Source organism: Prionailurus viverrinus, chromosome E3, assembly GCF_022837055.1.
Source record: "Prionailurus viverrinus isolate Anna chromosome E3, UM_Priviv_1.0, whole genome shotgun sequence".
Taxonomy (NCBI): Eukaryota; Metazoa; Chordata; class Mammalia; order Carnivora; family Felidae; genus Prionailurus; species Prionailurus viverrinus.
In genome coordinates, this window is record NC_062576.1 from 4,333,566 (window position 1) to 4,357,137 (window position 23,572).

A 23,572-nucleotide genomic window follows, 5' to 3' on the forward strand; every position below is an offset into this window, starting at 1 on the left:
GCCTTGGTGTTTGGCAAGTTCGTCTCGACTCCTTCTCCTTCTTCTTCGGTCTTTTCTGGGATCTTTCTCGCAACTACATTTGCCCATATGAACTGCAGAATCAGTTTGTCTGATTCCAGAGGAAGGACATCTTGTTGTTATTTCTACTGGGATGATGTGAGATCAGAGGATCGATTTAGAGAAATGACATCTTGGTCTCACTTTTAGTCTTCCTGCCGAAGAACGGGGCAGGCCTTTCTGTTTATTTATCTTCCTTCTGCTTATTTATCTTTCTCTGGGTTATTTATCTTCCTCGCAAAGATCTTCCTTTCTTTTCTTTCTTCTTCTTTTTTTAATGTCCCTTTACAAGTTTTTTGTATAGGTGTTGAACATTTCTAATTAAGATTATTCCAGAGGGACACCTGGGTGGCTCAGTGGGTTAAGCATCTGACTTTGGCTCAGGTCGTGACCTCAGGGCTCGTGGTTTCCAGCCGGCATCCGGGTCTCTGCTGTCAGGGCAGAGCCTGCTTCAGATCCTCTGCCCCTCCCCGCCCCTCAAGATAAATAAATAAATGTTAAAAATTTAAGGGTCAGTCACGTAAGCGTCCGACTTCAGCTCGGGTCATGATCTCACAGCTTGTGAGTTCGAGCCCCACGTCAGGCTCTGTGCTGACAGCTCAGAGCCGGGAGCCTGCTTTGGATTCTGTCTTATTCTCTCTCTGCCCCTTACTTGCTTGTGGTCTCTCTCAAAAAAATAATAAACATTTAAAAATTAAAAAAAAAAATAAAGAGATGTGCCTTCGACTTGCTGTCCACATAAAAATCCACTGATTCCTATTTTATTAAACTTTGCAAGTCATTGGGAACAGAGGTTGCATTTTACCAAGTGCCAACCAAATGTATTTCACCCATTTAATTATTATTTTTTTAATTTTGTATTTATATATTTTAAGAGAGGGAGAGCACATAAGCAGGGGAGGGGCGGGGGGGGGAGGGGTGAGAGAGAATCCGTGCTGGCAGCACAGAGCCTGACATGGGGCTTGAACCCACAAACCGCGAGATCACGACTCAAGCCGAAATCAAGAGTTTAACACCCAACCTACCGAGCCAATCAGGTGCCCCTATTTTGCCATTTTCGTATCTGTATCAATGACCGTGTTTTCCTCTTTGAGCTGTTACTACGAGCCATGGTGTTAATAGCATAGTTTCCATCAGACCTGCCCTGTATTCCCTGTTGTAGAGCTTGCTGATTTCAATGTGCTGCTGGATTTCATTGGCTACTATTTTATTGAGGATTTTATATTGATATTCAGAGGTGAGACTGATGTGTTCTTTTCTTAGAGAAATCTGTCAGGTTTAGGAAGCTCTTTCTTTCTGTATTTTTTTCCTGTGCCCCGGAACAGTGAAGTTTACTGTAAGTAACTTCTATATAAGTTTGGTAACATTCTGAAATTCTGTGAACCTGCCCAACCAAGCCTGGGTTTTTGAGCACAGGGGTAATATATTGTTCTTTAACGGGATCCCTTGGGGCACCCGGGTGGCTCAGTTGGTTAAGCGTCCGACTTCAGCTTAGGTCATGATCTCACAGCTTGTGAGTTCGAGCCCCGTGTCTGGCTCTGTGCTGGGAGATTCTGTGTCTCCCTTCGGATTCTGTGTCTCCCTCTCTGTATGCTCCTCCCCCACTCGTGTTCTGGCTCTCTCTCTCTCGAAAATAAATAAAACATTAAAAAAATGAACAAACCCAGGAACCCTCTATCTTCCGTCGAGTGATTGTTCTATTTAGATTCCTTTCTCTTCTGATAGCAGGTGGTCTGCTTATTTATAGGTTCCCAGAGAATCATTTTACCCGTTTTCTGGGTTTGTTTTGTCTTTTTAACGTTGGGGCCTCGATGCAAAGTGTCTTCTGTATTCCTTCCCGTTTCCTGTTTCTGTGTCACTTACCACTTTGACCTTGGCGGTTCCATGATATTGGAAGTACCCCAGAACCGTACCGTCTAGTGGTGACAGGATTTCTCTGTGTGGTTACGTGGTCCTTCACTGGCCTTTCTGAGTTTTTCAAGTGTAACAATGGTGCAATGCACCTCTTCCTCTACAAGCCTTTTCTGTATTTAGAATGACTGCCTTGGGCTCGGTTTTCTGGACCAAAGGGTAGGCATGTTTTGGGGGCCCATTTACTTTCCAGAAGGGTGTTCCAATCTGCACTCCCACCAGCGACGGAGGATTTTAAAAACATAGATCACCTCACGCTTTTTCCTCCAACCGAAACACCCCTGGGGCTCCCCCACCTTCCCCCTGCCAACAAGGCCCCTCTCAGGCTGGTTTCTGCCCTGACTTCACCTCCCGTCTCCCACCGGAAGGTTCTTCCTCCCCTGTTCCGGCTACACTGACCTTCTTTCTGGTCTTGAATATAATGAGCTTTTTCTGGCTCCGGGACTTTGCTGTTCCCTCTGTCCAAAACACCCTTAACCACAAACCTCCCCACATGGGCTCCTTCCCATCAGTCAATTCAAGCGTCACCTTCCCAGAATGGCCCTCCCTGACCACTAGACGGTGGTGCCCACCCCATCCCCGCAGTCACACGCTATTCCATCCTTCTGTCCTGTTGTCTTGCAGGCATTTGACACTTCCTGAAGTGACTGCTTGCTTGCTGGGGACTGACACCCCATGGGGGCAGGGACCCTGATGTGTCCTCTGTATCTAGAACAGCATCTCACAGCGAGTAATTTTGTAAAAAATTTTTAAAGTGTATTTATTGATTTTGAGAGAGAGAGAGAGAGCAGGGGAGGGGCGGAGAGAGAGAATTCCAGGCTGGCTCCGTGCTGTCAGCACAGAGCCTGATATGGGGCTCGCACTCACGGACTGTGAGATCATGCCCCAAGCCGAAACCAAGATTCGGACACTTTACCGACTGAGCCGCCCAGGTGCCCCCCACCCCGAATAAGTTTTATTTCCCCCCAGGAGGAGAGCTTTCAAAGCTCCAGACCCATGGGAAGTACGAGGCTCATTTCCTCTAAGGTCAGTTTCTTAGAGCAGCTGGCCATCTCCCCTGGTCCAAACAGCACCAGACGAAGGGCAGGGGGAGCGTCCACCCTCAGCGCACGCTGTCACTTCACTCAGTGCAGCCTTATTCCGCGCTCAGTTCAGTCCACCCTTCAAACAAATATCTGGTTCTTACCGCACGCCATGCACTCCTCCGGGCACTGACGATCCAAGCAGAAATCAAGCAGGGCCTTCTCCCAGGGGACTTCTAGTCTTTTAGAGGGGGACAAGGCTTTGAGAACAGGTGCCAACCACAGTGTGGGCTCTGGGCTTCCTGTGGGACGGCAGAGGTGGGTCTCAGGGCAGGGGGAGGAGCAGCGAGTCTGGTGGAAAGGGACAGGAGGCATCCAGGTAGGGGCGTGGCTGGTGCTCTGGCAGGTGCTGTATTCTGATCCCATCCTGGTGGCTGGTTCCTGGGTGGGGAGGGGGGTCACCTACTTCCCAAGGACACAGAACCCAGCCCTGGAAGGACCACCTCCCAGACGGTTCCTGTTGTCACCTTGAGGCAGGACCCCTTTCCCTGCATGTGGAACCGCCCCATCGCTGGCTCATTTCTTGTGCCAGGGCCCCAGTGGGCTCCCCTCTGTAAGGTCCCCTGAGCTTCCACGGTCTCTCTTAAAACCACGTTACAGAAGAATAAACCGAGGCTCAGACAGAGGCACAGGAGCTGGGGCCCTCAGCCCAGAGAGAAGATTATAAGTCCATCTACCTAGTCAGGGGCTGCTCCCAAGCTGGGGGGGAGGAGAGACGGGACCGAGGTGGGGACCCAGCCAGGGAGCAACACAGGGGGCAGCGGCAATCCTTAGACCTGGCTGGAATCCGCGCACCTCAAGGTCTCCAGCCCACGGACTCCTACTCATCCTTCAAAACTTTGAGTCTGGCCACCCCGTGAGCTGGCCCACCCACTGACCTGGGCACCTTAGGCCTGCCCCCCCTCCCCTCCCCGGCCGACTCAGGGCAGAGGATCGGGGAAGGGGATGAGTGAGCCTGGGCATCCACGCGGGGAGGTGGGCTTGGGGGTGGCGGGCTAGGTCAACCTCAGGTCACCCGGGGTGTGGCCCGGTGCCACCACGCCCCTCCCCGGGGTGTCCGGGGAGACGACCTCAGCCTCGGCCCCGCCCCCGCCTCTGCGGGCGCCGTGGGTTGGGGAGGGCGGGGGCGGGGCAGACAGGCAGGGGGAGGGGAGGGCGGGGCTCCGAGAGGGAAGGGGGGAGGGGGCGGGCCGGGGCGGAGCGCGGTGGCCCCCGCCACGCTCGCCGCCGCCGCCGCCGCCGCCGCCGCCGCCGCCGCCGCCGCTGCGCCCCCCGGACGCGCTCGCCGACCCGGGGCCCGCGGACCGCGGACCCGCGGAGGACGCCGGCTGCGCCGGGCCCGAAGCGCGGGGCGTGGGGCGCGGGCGCCCAGGGGTCCCGGCGCGGGGGCGGCGGGCACAGGCGGGGCCGGGCGCGCCGAGGACCCCCGGGCCGGGGCAGTGCCGAGGTAAGCGGTCACCGCGGAGGTGGCGGGCGGGGACGGGGACGGCGATGGGCTGGGGCGCAGAGACCTGTCGGAGCCTTTGTCTGCGGCGCGCGCGGCCCCACTCCGCGCCCCCTCCCCCTCCGCGCCGGCTCGGGCAGCTGAGTCCAGGGGCGGGGGCACGTGGCGCTGGGGACCCCGAATCTCCCACCCCCCCCCACCCTCATCCTAGGAAGAGGGTACTCCTGCCCTGCCCCATCCAGCGTCTGGACCGGGCTGGCTCCCCCGCCGCGAGCGTAGGACCCAGACCCGGGAAAGGGGAGAGTGGCCGGTGGCCCCAGGCCGTGCCCAGATCTGGGAGCCACCTCCCTGCCTCCCCGGCAGGCCCAAAGGGTCCCTCCACCTGAAGTTCCTCCCTGGACCCCCTCTGCCCCATCACACCTCTTCCCCCAGCCAGCTGCCTCCTAGTTCTTGGAAAAGCTGCTGTACCAGGCAGGGCCTGAGCCGGGGGGGTCACCTCGTGGTAGCCTGCGGAGTCTGCCCTTTGCCTGGGGGGCACAGGCCTGGGAGCCAACTTTGTTGCTGATAGGGCTGGCCTGGCAGAAGGAGCCTGGGGGTGCAGGGTGCTGTCAGCCCTGAGACCTGCAGAAACCAAGCCCAGGGTCTGGGCTGAGCGAGTCACCAGCCAGCGCCGCGGCCAGTGCCTTCACCTCTCCAACAGCCGCTGTAGGAAGGGGGCGGCCGGGGAGCCTTGAAGCCCACTTTTCTGTGGGCAGAACCAACAGGGAGGAGTTGGGGCAGTCTGGAAGCCTGTGGAGGAGCAGCAGAGAACTCAAGCGGGCCCGGGCACAGGGGGCCGGGGCCGTCCGAGGGTGGCCAGCCAGCTGGGGCCTGAGAGGGCCAGCAGGCTGGGTTTCCCAATAGAATTTAGGTTCCTCGTCGCCTCTGGAGGCCGAGCACAGCCCCTGGGAGGGAAGGGTCAGCCTGGCCCTGGGGTCCAGACACCCACTGCCTCACAGCACCCGGGGAGCCCATTCAGAACCCGTGTCCGCTCAGTCACAGCTGAAATAAGGGCACCAAAGGTGGTCAGCCCTGCCGGGGCTCCGATGCGACCCTCGTGGCCTCTGGCCTTGGCTCTCTGTGCCAAGCGGGTGCATGAGCCAGGCTTTCTGGACCGCTGGGGTCAAGAGCCCTCTCCAGCCTGCCGCAGTGTCCTGATGCGGGGGCTTGTGTGATTTCTGAGCACCTCCCGTGTGCCACCAAGCCTTTGACAATCCAGCCGCCACCCCCCCCCCCACAGTTTATGAAGTTCTTTCTCCCCATCCTCATCCACAATAAGGAGGTAGGGAAACTGAGGCCCAGGGTGGCCCACTGAGCAGTGACTAGTGACCTGATGGCCAAAGAAATGAACTGTGTCTTCTCAACTCCCCAGGGGTGGACATCAAGGGCTTCTGACAGGAGTGGGGGGGAGCGGTGGGAGCAGAGAAGAACCCGGACAGTCTCAGATTTTTAAACCCACATGCGTGTCCTTAAATTTTAACTAAAGAGGGACAGGAGAAGAGGAGGGATGGGCCGGAGACGATCCGAGGCTCCAAGGCTGTTGGTGTAGGTGAGGGGGCCAGGGAGGGACGAGTTGGAGACGTAGGCCAGGAGAGGTGGAGATGAGCCATCTCATTGCACCCCCCCCCCCCCACTCTGTCACCCGGTGAGGCCTGGCCCGTGCCCAGGCCGGTGAGGTCATGCCCAGGGGCCATGGGGCCGCCACAGGGGGATCCCACAAGAGGGGCCTGGAGGAGCACATGGGGACGGTGGCTGAGGCAGGCATCGTGGGTGGCAGCTGCCTGCCTCACCAAGGAGCCAGAGGGAGCAGTGGGGCCACCTCCCGGCTTGATGCTGAGCACTTCCGCCCTCCCGGGTGGCGTGGCCAGGCGTGGCCAGGGCGCTGCGTCTTGGGAAGCTTTGCAGAACACAGGTCAGGAGTTCGGGGTTCGGGTGTCCTCTGGGGATGGGCTCCCATCCTGAGTGTTCCATCGCTCTGCCGCTGGCCCCTTCCCTGGCCTCCCTATCCAGGGAGGCTGGGAAGGCGGAGCCCAGGGTCTCGAGCCTCCTGTGCAGAATCCTGCCCAAGGCCACGGAGCAAGGCCATGGTCATTCACACCAGGCCCAACTCTGTCCTAAGTCTTACTGGGCTTCCCGGCTCCAGATGTGGCCAGAGGCCCGGGACTGGGGGGCACTCAGGAAAAGCACCGAGCCTGTAGGGAGGTTATACCTGCTTCTGGCCTCCGGACAGAGAAGCCGGTGACCCTCTCCTCCATACTCCTGGGTGCCCATCAGCCCGGCAGCTTCCCCAGTCCCCGGAGCAGCCTGGAGGCAGGATGGCTCCGGGCTCCAAGGCCCCAGTAGAAACTCTATGGAGAGCTGGGAAAGGTGGAAACATGGGGTCAGCAGGAGGCGCCCGGTGACTGGAGGCTGAGAGCTGGTAAACTGAGGGGGGAGAGCGGGAGGAAGCGAGACGAAACGAGAGCAGGTAGAGGTGGAGGGTGGTGACAGGCCAACCTCAGAGAAGCCTGGAGTAATCCCCGGCACGTGGGATCCCTCGGGAAGGGGGCCTTCCCCTGGCTGCTTCTGGGGGCTCTCCCACACGGTGGTGCGGGCCGAGATGCCGCGCTCAGTGCTGGACGCTCCGGTCCCACCTCTGTGTCAGATCCTCTGAGGCGAGCTTGCGATCAGATAAATGAGTAACAGTTGTTACAAAACCAAATTGCTGGGGCGCCTGCCTGGCTCCCTCGGTGGAGGATGAAAGCCTTGATCTCACGGTTGTGAGTTCGGGCCCCTCGCTGGGTGTAGCGGTTACTTTAAAAAAAAAAAATCTTAAAAATGAAAAAGAAGGAAAACTTGGTAACTCTCTTAGGGAAAGAAAACAAGACTCCCCCCACCCAGCTGCACACACAGCGTTACTTACACAGGGGGTGCCTCTCTGCCATGGATCAACTGGCTTCTTCCTTTCTTGTAGAATTTTTTTAATGTTTATTCATTTTAAAAAATTTTTTCTAGGGGCGCCTGGATGGCGCAGTCGGTTAAGCGTCCGACTTCAGCCAGGTCACGATCTCGCGGTCCATGAGTTCGAGCCCCGCGTCAGGCTCTGGGCTGATGGCTCAGAGCCTGGAGCCTGTTTCCGATTCTGTGTCTCCCTCTCTGTCTGCCCCTTCCCCGTTCATGCTCTGTCTCTCTCTGTCCCAAAAATAAATAAAAAACGTTGAAAAAAAAATTTTTTTTCTAATCCTTGATTTGAGAGACAGAGACAGAACGCAAACAGGGGAGGGGCAGGGAGAGAGGGAGACACAGGATCCGAAGCAGGCTCTAGGCTCAGAGCTTTCAGCACAGATCCCGACGCGGGGCTGGAACCCATGAACTGAGAGATCGTGACCTGGCTGAAATCGGACACTTAACCGACTGAGCCACCCACGCGCCCCATGCTTATTATTTTTTTTAACTTTTCAAGGTGTATTTACTTTTGAGAGAGACAGAGTGCAAGTGGGGGTGGGGCAGGTGTCCCCCTCTGACCGCAAAGCGCCCTGGATGAGTCGCGTCGGGCACCCCCTCGTGGAGGGAAGCCGTGCGTGGGACACGGGGCACAGCGTTGGGCCGCGTTGGCTGTTCCACCCGGCGCTCCAGCCCCGGACCATTGCTTCGCCGTCGATTCCCCTCCCGTCGCGCTGCCGCCAGCTGCACTCGGGCCCCTGTCCCGGGCTCCCCGAGGCGCGCAGGGGCGCGGACCCCGCCGTGCTGCTGCAGAGCGGCTGGGAGAGTGGCAGCGAGGACCCAGGGGCGCGGTGGGGGCGGGGGCGCCCCCCTGGCTCAGCCGGCCTCCCCGCCTCTCCCCGCAGCGCGGCTGCCATGGGCTCCGTGGGCAGCCAGCGCCTCAAGGAGCCCAGCGTGACGGGCACGCCGGACAGGGCCGTGGTGACCAGCTTCGGCTTCGACGGCTGCCAGCTGGAGGAGGAGGTGGCCGTGCGGACAGCTGGGGGCCGGGACGGCGGGCCCGGGGGCGCCCCGGTTTTCACGGACTCTGGTGAGTGAGGGTGCGAGCCTGGCCCCGTGGGGACCGGAGCCCTGGGGGAGGGGCGCCTTGGGGGGGGGTGTCCGAGCGCAGGCCCCAGGGGGTGTCGGGATGGGTCACGCCTGCCACGGGGACACGCAAGCCCGCTGTCGCAGGGCCCACGCCCCGACGCTGCCTCCAGCGCAGGTCAGGGAGCCAGGCTGAGGAGGCTTCGTCTTAACATGGGCTTTCCTGACCCGTGGGCGCCTGCAGGGGGCGCAAGGTGAGTCTGCCCCGTAGGGCTTCTGCCTGGAAGTGACATGGGCCGCCTGGGTCACGTTCAGTGGCCTCCCTTCAGTGGAGATGGGAAAGAGCCTGGAAGAAGGACTGATGTGAGGTTCAAAGACTTGATTTTCATCCTGGCTGTGTGACCTTGGGCAAGGGCCTAAGCCTCTCTGAGCTTGTTTCCCCACATGGAGGAACCAGGCAGGCTGCCTCTGAGATCAGACTTGCAGGGTAGAGGGCTGCCCCTGGACAGGTTTGGGTTCAGCCCCAGCCCCCCGTCTCTCTGCCAGCTGGGGGACCGTGGGCAAGTTTCCATTGTCTGCGCTTGGGTTATATCCTCTAGGAAAGAGGAAGGGGACTGGTACCACCCTCCGTGTGGCTGCAGTGGAAGCCCCAGAACATCGCTTAGGGCTGTCCCCGCGCTCAGGAGGCCCCTGTGATAGTTCGTTTGAGGTGGCTATAGTTTATGCTGGCACCAGCGCAGGCTCGGAAATAGGGGCTTATTCTCTGGTTCCGTCCGCTCTGTCTGCAGATGGGAAGCAGAGGCCCTGCTGGCCGAGCCCTGCAGTGGGTTGGAGTAACCTCGCTGCTCCCCTGTGCCTAGGCAGGGCCAGCTCCCGGCCCATCCCCCAGGTGCCAGACTTCCCCCAGCCGGGGGTGGCACTAGATAGCATGTGGCCAGAGACGTGGATGGCAGCCCAGGCTCTGTGCTGACGGCTCGGAGCCTGGAGCCTGCTTTGGATTCTGTGTCTCCCTCTCTTTCTGCCCCTCCCCTGCTCTGTCTCTCTCTCTGTCTAAAATAAACGTTAAAAAAAATTGACTATAGTAGCTTTGGTGATGATGGCTGGGTCAGTCAGCGTTCAGCCAAGAAACAGAGCCAGTAGGAGACACATAGAGAGAGAGCAGACAGAGAGAGATGTAGGTATGTAGGTGTAGATATATACACACGTGTATGGATTTATTACAGGAAATAAGCTTCCACAGTGGAGCCTGGCTACAGCAGTCTGAAGTCCATAAGGCAGGTGCTCAGGAAACCCCAGGGGCATGAGCTGTTTAGGGTCTCAGCTCTGGGAAGACCTACATGTCTTGCCTGATTCGGCCAGGCCCACCCAGGGTAATTTTTTTTTATTAACTTAGAGTCCACTCAGGAGGGACTTTAATCCACAAAATCCCTTCACAACAGCACCTCAGTCAGTGTCTGATTGAACAACGAGGGACTGTTTTAGCTTGCCAAATTGGCCCATAAAATTGACCACCACAGTCCACCCCTTGCCCACTTGGCTCCCATACACGGCTCTGTAAACCACACTTAATCTCCAAATAAAGACACCAACAAAGTCATACCGCTGCCTGGGGTGACACAGCTAACCAAAAACACGCTGATCCTTTCCCAGGAAGATGCAAAGTCCACGTTCCCACGTTCCCACCTCTCCTTTGACAGCTCGTAACATAAATACTGAGATGGGACGTTAACACGTGAACGTGTCTTAGGTTCGACACTAAGGTCACAAAGCAGACAAAACACGAGTTCCCGGTTAATACACATATGCAAACATTCATGTCAAGACAAGGAAGAAACACGCGTGACAACGGCATTTGTCGGTTCTGAGGCGGGCCACGTGGTCCTAGCTGGCACTTATGACCCCCTTTCCCTGCTACCCATTCCTCGTGCTCTTCACCCTCAGCACCTAGCTGGCCTTGGTTCTTTGCTTGGTGGGCTGACCCAGACCTTCACTTTTTTTTTTTTTTAACGTTTATTTATTTTTGAGACAGAGAGAGACAAGAGCATGAACAGGGGAGGGTCAGAGGAAGAGGGAGACATAGAATCTGAAACAGGCTCCAGGCTCTGAGCTGTCAGCACAGAGCCCGACGCGGGGCTCGAACCCACAGACCGCGTGATCACGACCTGAGCCAAAGTCAGACGCTTAACCGACTGAGCCACCCAGGCGCCCCCAGACCTTCACTTCTAAAGGCTACAATTGGATTGTTGTTGTTTTCCGTTGACTTCAGTCCCGGGGACTGGAAGTCCTAAGAGATGCCATAAGGAACCTCTTGCAATCCGGATATTCTCATCTTCCGTTCTATTCTGTTCTGCCCCCACGGGCAGCAGCAAGCTGATTTCCCCTTGGTAGTCGGGTTGACCCACCCCAGCCAGGAAGGCAGCCCTCTCCTCTGCCCGTTGATTCAGGGCCGGGAGGTGTCCAGAGTGCCTGGTGGCCGTCTCGCTCCCAGGTCAATGGGATCATTGTGTCTCTGCGTAGAAGCACTTCTCCTGTCGCAACCAGGACCGTCCCCTTGGGCCGGCAGCCTCGAGGCACAGGGGTGGGGAGCAGGCATGTTGCTTGCGGGCTTTTGAAGGTCATCGTGAGTGGTGCTACTCCCACGGCCGCCCGTGCTCCCCGGATACCTGGGTGCCGAAGGAGAGATCACCCCATGTGTTAGACACCGAGTTAGAGTATACACAGCCTTCTGGAGGGTTCCACCTTGGCTGAGTCTTCCGACGGCCCTTCCTCCATCCCGTGAAGCCAGCTGCTTGGTGGCCGCGATGCTGGTGGATGTGGGGGCGGTGACCACGGTGTCGATGGCCCGTGGATGTGGGGGTGGCGGTGCTACGGTAGACTGTGGTCCTGGCGCGGCGGCCATGGCTCCGAGGGGCTTGTCCGCCTCTAACCTGCCGCCTCTGGGTTTAGCGGTAGGGGAGCCCGTGCCCGACGACCGCTACCACGCCATCTACTTTGCGATGCTGCTGGCCGGCGTGGGCTTCCTGCTGCCCTACAACAGCTTCATCACCGACGTGGATTACCTGCACCACAAGTACCCAGGTGGGTCCCCCGCGGTCGTGTCCCGCCCGCCACAGGCCGGCCGGCGCACTCAGCTCTGGCCCGCCACCCACCGGAGACCCCGCAAGCGGGCCTCGGTTTCGGGGAAGCCCATTTTATTCAGATCCTCACTCGGCTGCCGAACGCGGAGTGACTCCAAGCGCCCGCTCACCCTCTCTGGGCTGTCAGCCAGTCTCGGGCGGCGCAAGGAAGCGGCCCCTGGGGAGGGTGGGTGCAGGGAGCGGGGTTCCCCCCGAGCACCTGCTGCTGGCCGGCCCCCTGCAGGGACCTCAATCGTGTTCGACATGAGCCTCACCTACATCCTGGTGGCGCTGGTGGCCGTGCTCCTGAACAACGTGCTGGTGGAGAGACTGAACCTTCACACCAGGATTACCGCGGGTACGCTGCCCACCGGGGCTCCCAGCTCTCACACATCCGGCCTGCCACTCACCCCAATTTCCCTGCGACTCGCTCACCCCATCTATGAAATGGGCACATGTCCTAGGACTGCTACAGAGTTCAGCGTATGAAAGTAGGGTCAGGCCTGTGGCGGGTGCGCCACGTGCTAGCGTGACACCTGCACCTGGGGAGGCTCTGTGCGCCCCACATGGCGTCCTGGGGCCTAATCTCCTCTTCCTGTCCCTTTCCTCTTCATGGCAACGTCCGGTGTCAAGGCCCAGCTCAAATGGGGCCTCCTCCAGGAAGCCTTCCAGGCACCCCTCCTGAGCCCTCTAAGGTGCCTCGGCCCTCCCAGCATAAAGGGGAAAAGGCAGACAGAGAGGGCACCTCTGACCTGGCTCTGCAGGAGGGGTGGCACGGAGGGAGCCCCGAGCCTCATGTGCCCACGTCTCTGGCCTCTCGTCCCTCAGGCTACCTCTTGGCCTTGGGCCCCCTCCTCTTTATCAGCATCTGTGACGTGTGGCTGCAGCTCTTTTCTCACGACCAGGCTTACGCCATCAACCTGGCCGCTGTGGGCACCGTGGCCTTAGGCTGCACAGGTAGGAGCCCGGGCCGGGGGGGGGGGGGGGGGGGGGAGGCGGGGGGGAGGCGGGAAGGGCGGGGGCCGGGGCCGAGCCCCTGAGTACCCACTGCTGGCCATGCCACCCCCACCCCGTCCGCCTGCTGGGAGCGTAACGACACGAGGTGACAAGGACTCATTGCTGGCACCTACCCCCGTGCGTGCCCCATGTGCGTGCTCACACAGTGCACACGCACAGCGCCTGCCACATCCCCGTGCACGCTCCGCACACGCACACACACGCTGGGCACACGTTTGCACACCCCTGCATGCCCTGTGGACGTGGAGGCAGTTCCCTGGCTTTCTCAGATAGAGACTGCACTTCAGGAACTGTCTTGCCCATGTGACCACGCCACTGTGTTTCTCTTGGAGACTGGCTTTCAAAGTTGTATTTCTGACTTTTAATTTTAAAACTATTTCAAACCCACGGGAAGGTTGCAAAAATAGTATAATAAATTCCATACACTGACCCCCGGTTGCTAATGTTTTGTCGGATAGGCTTTCCCTCTGTCCCCCCCGTTTACGTACATAGGTGCATATAAATTTTGCCCCTGAATGCACATCAACATAAAATACGCTATGTTTTCCCTTTAAACCGTTCGGGGGTTACGCGCAGACGTCATTACCTGTCTTGCCTACATACTATCACCGGGGGGTGTATTTTCTAAAAGCCGAGACGTTTCATCTGTAACCGGGTTACAACTGCCCGAGTCTGGGAATCGAACGCTGCCCACGTCCGAGAACTGAACACTGACCCCCACGGTACCTTGCCTACAACCCATATGCGCGTATTACCTACCAATCGCCTTGGGAACGTCTTTAGCGTTTTCCTTTTCTGATCCAGGATCCGATCCAGGATCGTGTCCCGCGTTCGTCGTTAATCCCCTTTAATCCCCGAGGGTCCTCAGGTTTCCACGGCCATGACGTTTGGAAAGGTCCAGGCCTGTTTTTTTGTACTCTTTAAGTTCTTCTTGAGCGGGAAGAAACACACTTCCTGTTACAAGCCAGTGTGAGTTACCTGTTTATCAGTGAAATCAAGGCTTCTGGAAACAGTGTTCTCATTCCAGGCCGTGTCCTCGGGTCTGTTTTGTTCTGTTCCATTTGGTTAAAAAGCAGATATTTTCCCAGTGTGACCGCTCCAGGGTGTCCGTGTAGACCACGGATGCGCCAACCTGCAGGGTCCGAGCCAGTGTCTTTAACCCCCTTAGACCCGGTGCTGGTTGGGACGAGAGCAGTGAGGCTCTAGAAACCAGCCGGCTCCGAGATCTCGGTGCCTTTGTAGAGCGAGACTTATTTCTGGTTCTTGCCACGCGTTCGACACGTGGACGGGGGCGGTGCTCCACAGTCACTGGGAGTCGGGCCGCAGCGGTAACTGTAACACGGGTTCCCTGCGGTCACTGCTGCTGGGGGAAAGACACACCCCCAGTCCACGTGGGCTTTTCATTGCCGCGGCCAGACGCGGGGCACGTTGTCGCTGCACGTGTTTCATTGGCCGGAGCCAGTCACTGGGGTCCGGCTGGCCGCGCACGCTCGGCTTGGTGGGCGCTGGGACCCAATCTCTGTGCTGCCCGCGATGTTCACGTCTGTTTCCCCGCACCCTCACCAATGTGTGCTCTCGGACTTGTGAATTTGGTTCCAAGCTGACAGGTGATGGGTGGCATCTCACGGTTACTCCTCTGTCCCCCCAAGTGCAGCAATCCAGCTTCTATGGCTACACGGGGATGCTGCCCAAGAGGTACACGCAGGGCGTGATGACCGGGGAGAGTAAGTAGCAGCAGGCCCCCTGGAGGGGACCCCCCCCCCCCACGACATGCCATGGACCCGGCGCTGGGGACCGTGACCGCCGTCTCCCCGCGCCTGGCTGGTGGGGGGCAGGGACTCCTGGCGGGAAGGGACGTGGCTTCGATGTGTGCACATCTCTCCAAGCATGCGGTCCTTTGCGTGAGAAGCATACACGTCTCCTCGCGGGGGTCTGTGGTGGCTTGGAGTGCCCGTGTGTCTGTGTGTGCGTGTGTGTGTGGGGGTGAGCCTGTCCAAACCATGACATCCAGCATCATGCCGTCCTCGGAGCCCCAGACCCCTGAGCTAACCCCCGCCCGGCACCCCCACTTGGCTTCTCAGACCCGCTTTCCCAAGCCCATCTGCCCTGTCCTCCCGCCCCTGGTCGGTGAATGGCCCCCCCTTGCTCACACCGGACACTTACCCAGCACCTAGACTTGCCCCGCACCCCAGCCCCGGTCCGGGGGGGCCAGCTCCCCTCTTGCCTGCCGCCCCTGCCCACACATCAGGACCCCCTTTGAAGCACCTTCCTCCAGATGCTCCCAATCTTCCTTCTGCACCCGGACGGGCCAAGGTCCAGGCAGGGGCCCACTTCTCGTCTTCGAGGTACTCTGCGCCCCCTCCCGTGTGGTGACCACATGGCCCCAGGGCGCCAGGCCTCAGGTCTGTGGGGTCTGGTTCCAGGAAGCACTGGACAAGCAGATCACTTCTGTACATTTTGCCGCGGAGATGAGCAAGGCACCTGCCGGAGCGGTGCGGATTTGGGGTGGTTTACGCAGTCAGGAGCCCCGCACTCTGGGAGCAGCCCACACCCACATCCTGCCTGAGGCCTCCTGCCTGCCATGACCCCGTTGCCCTCCCTGGTGACCTCGCGAGCACAGCCGCACTGCCGGGGACACCGCCCCCGGCCGTCGCCTACCCGCAGAATCGTGCGGGGGTGTTGGCATTTTTCTGCGACTTCTCTGCCGCCTTCCCCACCGAGCCCCGGGAAGGCCGGGCCTATGTCCCCTCTGTCCCCACTGTGTCCTCAGGGCGGGATGGTGCCAGATACACAGCAGGCGTTCTAGAAATGCCCCTGCGTGTGACTATGCAGTGCCAGGGAGGGATGTTCTGAGCGGTCGCATTTTGTGAACCGCTACCTGCACGTCTGAAGACCGGGCCAGGCCAGGCCCCGGGCCGGAGGCAGGGGCGGGGGCAGGGCCAGGGGCAGAGTGGGGGCAGGGCCAGGCAGGGCCGGGGCAGGTGCGTGGCTAGGGGCAGAGCCGGCCAGGGCCAGGCCGGGCAGGGCAGAGCTGGGGGCGCTGAGCGGGGGCCGAGGCCTGGGCCCAGCACGGCGCCCTCTCGGCTCCAGGCACGGCGGGCGTCATGGTGTCCCTGAGCCGCATCCTCACCAAGCTGCTGCTGCCGGACGAGCGGGCCAGCACGCTCATCTTCTTCCTGGTGTCCGCGGGCCTGGAGCTGCTCTGCTTCCTGCTGCACCTACTGGTGCGGCGTAGCCGCTTCGTGCTCTACCACACGGCGCGGCCCCGCGACAGCCGCCCCGGCTGCAGGGCCGGCTACCGGGTGCACCACGACGTCGCGGCGGGGGACGTCCACTTCGTGAGTCTGCCGGGCGCCGCCCCGCCCAGTCCCGCTTGCGGTCTCCGCCACGCCGTGGCCTCCTTCGGGGGCCTCCTTCGTTCTGCGGACCCAGGTTGCGTCCCTCCGGGGCACCGCGTGTCTGTGGCCTGAGTCCCCGCGGGCAGGCCGCCCGGAGCCATGCTGGGGGGCGGGGCGCCCTCTGGTGGCGGCAGCGGGGCCGGTGGGGCGGAGGCGCGGAGTCCCCCCAGACGGGGTCCAGAGGGTCACCCCGGCTCTGCGTGGGAATCGCTGCCGTGAGCTCAGGATGGGGACCACCAGGCCACATGCCGTGTCACGGTGCTGGGATAAGGCCCACAGTGGGAACGAGGCCCCCCGGTGGCCAAGGAGGTTCCCCAAGAAGTGGCTTCTGGGCTGAAACCTGGCCCGTGGGGGAGGGGAGACGGGAAGACCCACAGGAAGGGCATTGGGGACAGAGGGAAATGCATCTGCAGGGGCTCAGAGGCGGATGGGGCTCGGTGTGTTTGAGGAGCCCCCACCCAAACCCCACCGGCCGCTGCTTCGTCCTCCCTCCAGGAGCACCAAGGCCCAGGCCTGGCCAACAGCGGGTCCCCGAAGGACAGCCCGGCCCACGAGGTGACCAGCCACGGAGGGGGGGCCTACACGCGCTTCGATGTGCCTCAGCTGGGAGTCGCGCGCAGCTGGCCCTCCTTCAGAGGTGGGGGTGGGGGTGGGGGCGGGGCGGGCAGGGCGGTGCTCCGCGCGTGTCCCGGCCCCGTGGGCCTGGCGCGCGGCTCCGTGGGGCGGGGCGGGGGCGGTCGGGCCGTGCTCTGCGCATGTCCGGTGACGCCCCGGCGCCGTGGGCCTCATTGCGCGCACGTGCGGTGCCGGCGCGGACGCTGCGCCGTGACCCCTGGCCCGTCCCCCGCAGCCCTGCTGCTGCACCGCTACGCCGTGGCCCGCGCCATCTGGGCCGACATGCTGTCCATCGCCGTCACCTACTTCATCACGCTGTGCCTGTTCCCGGGTCTCGAGTCCGAGGTCCGCCACTGCGTCTTGGGCGAGTGGCTGCCCATCCTCATCATGGCCGTGTTCAACCTCTCCGACTTCGTGGGCAAGGTAGGCCCGCAGCCCCTTCCCTGCGTCTGGGGGAGAGGCGGTGGGGGCGCGAGAGCCGGGAGGCCCGGGGGAGGGGCAGGCCCCGAGCCGAGCACGCCCGTGTCTCCTGAGCGAGCGGGGAGGGCGGTGGCCAAGCAATGACGCGGCCCCGCGACCTTGCAGGGCGGCTCCGAAATGCCTGTCGGCCGTGCGCACAAAGTCCGGCACCGTCGTTCTGTGTCTGTGCTCAGCCCGCAGGGCCCCGGGTCAGGCCTCCAAAGACGGCACAGGAAGTACTTCCGGGGGCAGGAGCGCCCGGAAGGGGCCAGGAGAATCTGGGCAGAGTGCTCTGTGCTACGGGTGCAGGACAGGGTTGGGGAGTCAGGGCTGGAGTAAGATCAAGGCTCCCGTTTCTGGGACAGGCCTGACGTGGGGGAACTTGAGGCTCAGAGAGGGAAAGCCGTTTGCTCGAGGTCACACAGCAGGGAGTCTGGTTCTTGAGGGAAGGAGGCTTAGTTAGCGGGCTCAGCTCCAGATCTTGCGGCTTCCTGCTGTGGGAGTGGTTGCAGGTGACCCTCGGCGCCTCGGGTGTCATTTTTCAAGCGGGGTCAAGAGCCCGTCCTGCGAGGGGACGGTGAGGATTGAGCAGGAGGGATCTGTGCGGTGTTTGGAAGGATTCTGGACACACGGCGAGCACCGCATGTCACTGTGACACGGGATTTGTGGATTTGGTGGTCCCGGCTGGGTGAGGACAGGGACGCACCCTGAGCCGGAGCGTGTGGAGACAGGGGCCGCGTGTGGGGGCCGCGGTGGAGACGGCGGGGTGGTGGCGTCAGTGGAGGGAGGGGGCCGACGTGCTTCGCTCCCCGCAGATCCTGGCAGCTCTGCCCGTGGACTGGAGGGGCACCCACCTGCTGGCCTGCTCCTGCCTGCGTGTGGTCTTCATCCCCCTCTTCATCCTGTGCGTCTACCCCAGCGGCACGCCCGCCCTGCGCCACCCGGCCTGGCCCTGCGTCTTCTCTCTGCTCATGGGCATCAGCAACGGCTACTTTGGCAGCGTGCCCATGATCCTGGCGGCGGGCAAAGTGAGCCCCAAGCAGCGGGAGCTGGCGGGTAAGGCCCGGCACCCCTCTGCCCGGCAGGGAAATCGAGGCCCGCAGAAATCCCTGCCACGCGGCAAGAAGGTGCATTTGGGCTCCGGGATCAGATCGATCGCAGGGAGTTTGTAGCGCGAGCGTGTTTGTCGGTCGTTTGTTCCTTCGTTCCACAACTACGTGGTGAGCCCCTACCGTGGGCCAGGCGCCATTCTAGGTGCTGGGGACTCGGCGGCCACGAGACAGTGCTTCCTGCGCTCATGGGGCTGACAGTGCAGAGGTGACGGGTGACAGGGCATGTAATACGTTGAGTGGTAAGTACGACAGAGAAAAGTAAACCGGAGAAGTGGGATGTGGGAGTTGGGATGGGAGCTTGCGATGTAAGCAGAGCAGTCTGGGAAGGCTCCCTGAGGAGGTGACTTTTGACAGCCGACCTGGAGAGAGTGGTGAGGGACACGTGACAGTGCTAGGGACTAGCCGGTGGGAAAGCCCAGAGGCAGAGCTGGCGAGGGGGGGGGGGGGGGGCGCCAGGGCAGGCAGTGGGAGGCCCGAGGACAGACTGGACCTTAATGTGTCTTAAGACCCCTTCTGGTGCTGCTTGGACAGCGGGGAGGGAACAGACGGGGGCAGGAAAGGAGTGACGGGTCCCGCACCCGTCTGTCGACAACGTGAGGGGCGGGGACCCTGACAACAAGGGGAGGTTGCCTTGTCTCTGGAGGAAAATGGTGGTTTCTGGATCTGTTTTGATGGTAGAGCTCACGGGGCCAGCTGATAGATTGGGAGAGCGGGTGTGAGAAGGGGACAGGAGTCCAGGAGGAGCCCCCACTTTGGGCTGTTGCAAGAAGCTTGGGTTGCCGTCTCTTGAGATGGTGGGGGCTTGTGGGGGAAGGGGCCCTGGAGTCTGTTCTGTGCACAGTGGTCCCAGAAACCCCGTTAGACCCTGGACGGTCCGTGACCAGGAAGCACGTGGAGACAGGGGGCTGGAGGTGGAGAAGCAGGCAAGGCCCCAGGCACCCGACGTGTTCCCATCGGGGTGTCTCACAGCCCTGAGACGGCCGCCTCTTCGGGAGCGGGCGCCAGTCGCTGCCTCGGACCCAAGAAGCCGGGGCTGCTGCCCAGCAGCCCTTTGTCGAGACCACCGGGTCGGTCCGCATGGGTTTGGCCACCGCGGTCCTCTGAGCGCCCCTTGCTGCCCCGCCTCCACCTGCTTCCTCAGGTCCAGTCTCGTCCGCAGGGAACACCATGACCGTGTCCTACATGACGGGGCTGACGCTGGGCTCCGCCGTGGCCTACTGCACCTACAGCCTCACCCGGGACGCCTACAGTACTTGCTTCCGCCCCTCCACCAACACCTCCGCCCCCGCCGGCCTCTGAGCCGGGCCCGGGCCCGCCCCCCCCTCCCCCCCTCTGGCCTGGACTAGGGGCCCCAAGGCCCGAGGCCCCCTCCCCGCCCCTGCCTGCAGTGCCTGCGGGGCCCCGGCCTCCCCCCCCCCCACCCCGGGCCAGTAACGCCACCCTCCGGGTCCGGCCGGCCGTCACGCCGGCCCCAGGGTTCTGCCGAGCCCTCCGGCCCCCCAGAGCCACCCAGCACTGTGCTCTGCGTCGCGTCTCCGGCCTGTCCTTCACCCTCTGTCTGTGTCCGGTGGCCCCAGCTGTCGCCAGATGAGTGCCCTCTCTGGGGTCGCAGCCGTTCCCGGCCAGGAGAGCAGACTGCCAGCCGGTATCCCCTCCTGGTGACCCTCACCCACGGACCCGGGCCCCAGCCCTCCTCCACCAGGGGCCCTCCTCATGAACACGAGAGGTCCTCAGCGGAGAGGGCCTGTCCCCCTCCGTCTGTTCGTAAACACTGCTTCTTTCGAACAAAACGCATCTGCCGGGAGGGAATCGTAGCCCTGGGTCTGAATGGTTTCAGGCCACGGTCTACGCCGGTCTATGACCACAGCTTCCGCACCGGTCTGGGCGCACCCACCCCACGCCGAAATCCCCCTCTGTGCACCCTGGCGCCCACCTGATGCCACAGGCCTGGCAGTCTGTGCCTGCCCCGAGACCCTGTCTGCTTCTCTGGCCACCCCATCTGTCTGTGACGCCGGAAGGGGGCACGCTCTGGTTGAAGTCTCTCTCTCAGACACTGATCCTCACCCAGGGAGGCCCAAGGAGGGACGTGAGTCCCTGGCAAGTAGGGAGGTGTGGGGGTCCCTCAGCCGGGACCCTCAAGCCCCAGGCTGGCCCGGTGCCCTGAGCGGAGGGATTTCTGGAGTGTCTTGACAAAGTCAGGCTTCTCAGGGGAGAGGAGTCTGCCCTGCCACCCCCACGGCACAGCTGTGACCACCCGCCCCTGTGTCCTGTCTCCCCCTCACCCCCCGGTCTGTCCACTAACTGTACCGCACTGGCCATTAAAAGATGAAGGCAGAAACTCCCCAGCTGCTGCCTCAGAGTAGTGTCTGTGTGGGTGGGGGCTGCCCCCCCGACCTTGCTCGTCCATCGTGGGGGAAGGGGTCCTGGTGGCTGGGACGTCCCTCTTCTTACCTGGAAAGTGGCCCTGTCCGCCTGGGCTGGGGGGGAGATCGTAGGGGGTGGATGGGGGTGGGTCAGTCTCGTAGCCGGGTCTCCATGCACCTGGTAGGGGTGAACGGCGGCACGGGACCCAGAAGCATTTGGACTTTGACGCCTTGGTGGTCAGGTCAGGGAAAAAGGTGGCATCCCACCCATTTGCATGGCAGGGGCAGGGGGGCAGCTTGCCCCCTGCCTGCAGGGACTCAGAGTTGGGACCTGGGGGCTGAGTGTTCTGGGCCGAAGTCCTAGCCGTGCAGCCGATCCGTGTGATGTGAACCACTTCCTGTACCGTTTGGTGCCTTAGTTTCCCCCAAGGAGTGGAGCCGGTCCGCTCTTTGATGCAGGTCCCTTGGAGGAGGGTTGGGGCAGGGGAGCTGGCTTTCTGAGGGGCTGTGCTCCAGCCCTGCAGCCTCCGGGACCCACCCGCTGGGCCCAGTGGGCAGTCGTCACTCTGGGAACCAGGTGGGCGTCCTGGGCAGCTGTGGGGAGAGCCGAGACCCCAGGCGATACCACAGGGACCGCCAGGTGGCGCCAGTTCACTGTTCCTCCTGTTGTGTGACTCCGTTTCTCTGAAGTGGGAGAACCATCAGAACCTTTCCTCTGGTGGGTGGTTGGGCAGGTACCCGTGGGGTCAAGCTGAAAGTTCACCTCAGGGCAGGAGTGGGTAGCAGCACCAGGAGCAGGGCCCAGCCTCCCCCCAGCCCCTGCCGTGCCTGCGTCTCCACACCTGCTCAGGGCCACTCAGACCCTCAGCGTCTTCCTCGTTCTGTAGTCTTCAGGTAGGGGTGCGGCCGGGAGTGCTCATCTTGGCATTTTTAAGGAAGAAACAGGTGGTGCAAGCCCTCTAGCCTCTCACCGGCCTAGAGAACTTTCCGCCCTGATGGACACGTTCTGTATCCCAGCCACCCCGCGGTAGCCACTGGCCACTTCTGGCTGTTGACCACTGGAAATGCAGCCGGGGCAACCAAGAAACTTTTCATTTCCTTTCATTTCAATTAGCGTGGATGTAAACAGCCCCACGTGCCCAGTGGCCGTTGTACAGGGGGACACCCGGCTCGCGGCCCTGAAAGGTCAGCACCGCCACCCAGCACCCCGCGCCCACCCCCACGGCCCTTGAAATGAACCACTCCAGACAACGGTATTTCTCCGATTATAGCTTTTTCTTTTTTCCTTTTTTTATGAAAAAGATCACACAGAATTCGCCAACAAACAAAATTCCAAAAGAAACTTAAAAAAAAAAAAAAAAAAAAAAACCAATAATTCCCCCAAAAAACAAAACCGAAGTCTGGCTTTTCCTTCCCTTAAGATTGTCTGGACGAGGCCTCCCGTCCCCCTGGAAGGCGCGGGGGCTGGTAAGTGCTTTCCGGGGCCGGGGCCGGGGCCGACCGCGGGAGCAGGGTCACTGCGCCCTGCCGGCCCCCTCCCCCCCTCCCTCGGCCTCTGCTCTCCCTAACCGCTTCTCCGTTCTGGGGGCGAGTACAGTACACCTGGGCCGGGCAGGGTGGGCAGGTGGGGTGTGCTTGGGACAAAGGGGGGGGCGTGAAGCTGGGTGCTAGACACAATCTAATAGGAAATAAAAAATAATATTCTGCACGTCAGAATGTTTGCTTTTTTTTTATAATTTCATAGCTATTTTTTCACAGTTTTAAAAAGTTTATATTTATATATATTTATATATATTTATCTTTATATATATAATTAAAAAGTGGACTCCATTTAAAGGCGTATGATACAGGGGCGAGGAGAGTCTCTTGGTACAATAAAACTGTACAGGTGACCCACTACCGCCGCCCTCTGGGCTGGCCAAGGCCTGGGCAGGAGGGCCGGGTGTGGCCGGGACGAGGATGTCAGCACCATTGGGGTTGTCTGTAGTGTGAGGGGCTGGACCAGGAGGAGGGGCCCTCAGGGCAGCCCCCCACCCCCCGCCTGGCACCTGGCTGTCTCGCCCCATCCAGGCCGTCCTGAGTGGGCGGAGGCCGGCCTCCCCCCCCCCCCCCCCCCGACCCCGGCCGGTGCCCAGAGCAGGCCTGGCCTGATTGGTGAGGCTGGCGGGCATCGGGCCCCCTGCCCCCCGTCTCACGGCGGGAGGCTCGGAGTGAGCTCCATGCCGAGGGAGGGGTCTGGCACGAGGAGCCGGACCCACGAGCAGCGGGAACCCCCGAACGCATGTCAGTTCGGTTCCCTGAAAACCCCCTCCCCGCCGAATCCCCGCTGGGCCTCGGACGAAGGCGCCTGGGGGTGGGGGGAGGGGGCTGGCCTGGCCAAGTGCTTACAAGGTGCTGGAGGGGAGCCCCTGAGGGGGGCCCGGCAGAGCCATACCCTGATAGCTGAGAGGAACCCCGTCTTGGGGGGCACCGAGGGGGTCGTGAAGGGGGCCGGAGTCGTGTGCACATGTGCGCACACACGTGCATGCATACGGGCACACACATGTACACACTCACGCACGCCAGGGCATCCCAGGGCACACTTGCATGCACGCAGCCCCCGAGATGTGGCAGTGATGGCGAGGGGCCCCCGATGGGCCGGCCCTCGGGGCCCGAGGCAGCGGGCAGGGCGCGGGCGCTCAGCAGAGCACAGGCACGCCGTCGGTGGAGAAGATCATGCCGGTGGTGGGCTCGTAGGTGCCCGCGAGGTAGTACAGGCCCTCGCTGTCCTGGTACTTCTTGGTCTTGAGCATCTGCTCGTACTGCTCCAGGCCCACCACCAGGCACTTGTGCGACACGGTCTGCACGTCGTTCTCGTCCACGTGCGAGGACTGGTACAGGGCGCGCTGCGGGCGTGGCAGGCGGGCTCAGGGCAGGTGGCCCGGGAAGACAGGGAAGATGCCCTCCCCCCA

The 23,572-nt window shown here is 61.3% G+C and overlaps 2 protein-coding genes and 1 non-coding gene across 8 annotated transcripts in view; 1 reads left to right on the forward strand and 2 right to left on the reverse strand.

The window, feature by feature from the left end:
* The first annotated feature begins 4,459 nt into the window (after positions 1–4,459).
* SLC29A4 (solute carrier family 29 member 4) lies at positions 4,460–22,332 on the forward strand. Of its 6 annotated transcripts, none has more exons than XM_047837570.1 (11): positions 4,460–4,497; positions 8,361–8,545; positions 11,488–11,619; positions 11,902–12,015; positions 12,486–12,614; positions 14,324–14,398; positions 15,765–16,106; positions 16,568–16,709; positions 16,923–17,110; positions 17,962–18,202; positions 21,736–22,332. In XM_047837570.1, the coding sequence occupies exons 2-11, from the start codon at positions 8,371–8,373 to the stop codon at positions 21,851–21,853; spliced, it is 1,656 nt and encodes a 551-aa protein (XP_047693526.1). In that variant the 5' UTR covers positions 4,460–4,497; positions 8,361–8,370; the 3' UTR covers positions 21,854–22,332. The 6 variants fall into 6 exon arrangements, with proteins under 6 accessions (XP_047693526.1, XP_047693529.1, XP_047693524.1 ...); XM_047837573.1 differs by having other exon boundaries at positions 15,765–16,012; positions 21,736–21,870; XM_047837568.1 differs by lacking the exon at positions 21,736–22,332 and adding an exon at positions 19,400–20,694.
* TRNAQ-UUG (transfer RNA glutamine (anticodon UUG)) lies at positions 10,661–10,745 on the reverse strand. The gene has a single exon. It is a non-coding gene; the product is annotated as a tRNA-Gln (tRNA).
* TNRC18 (trinucleotide repeat containing 18) overlaps positions 22,277–23,572 on the reverse strand; it is an 88,151-nt gene continuing 86,855 nt past the window's right edge. The window contains 1 exon segment of the mRNA XM_047837565.1: positions 22,277–23,506. Coding sequence (XP_047693521.1) covers positions 23,300–23,506 — 207 coding nt within the window. The 3' untranslated portion in view covers positions 22,277–23,299.

Coding starts and splice junctions, on each gene's coding strand:
- SLC29A4 (XM_047837568.1), top strand. CDS start 8,371: ATGGGCTCCGTGGGCAGCCAGCGCCTCAAGGAGCCCAGCGTGACGGGC. Junction 12,016..12,485: donor TCACACCAGGATTACCGCGG/GTACGCTGCCCA, acceptor CTCGTCCCTCAG/GCTACCTCTTGGCCTTGGGC. Junction 12,615..14,323: donor CGTGGCCTTAGGCTGCACAG/GTAGGAGCCCGG, acceptor TGTCCCCCCAAG/TGCAGCAATCCAGCTTCTAT.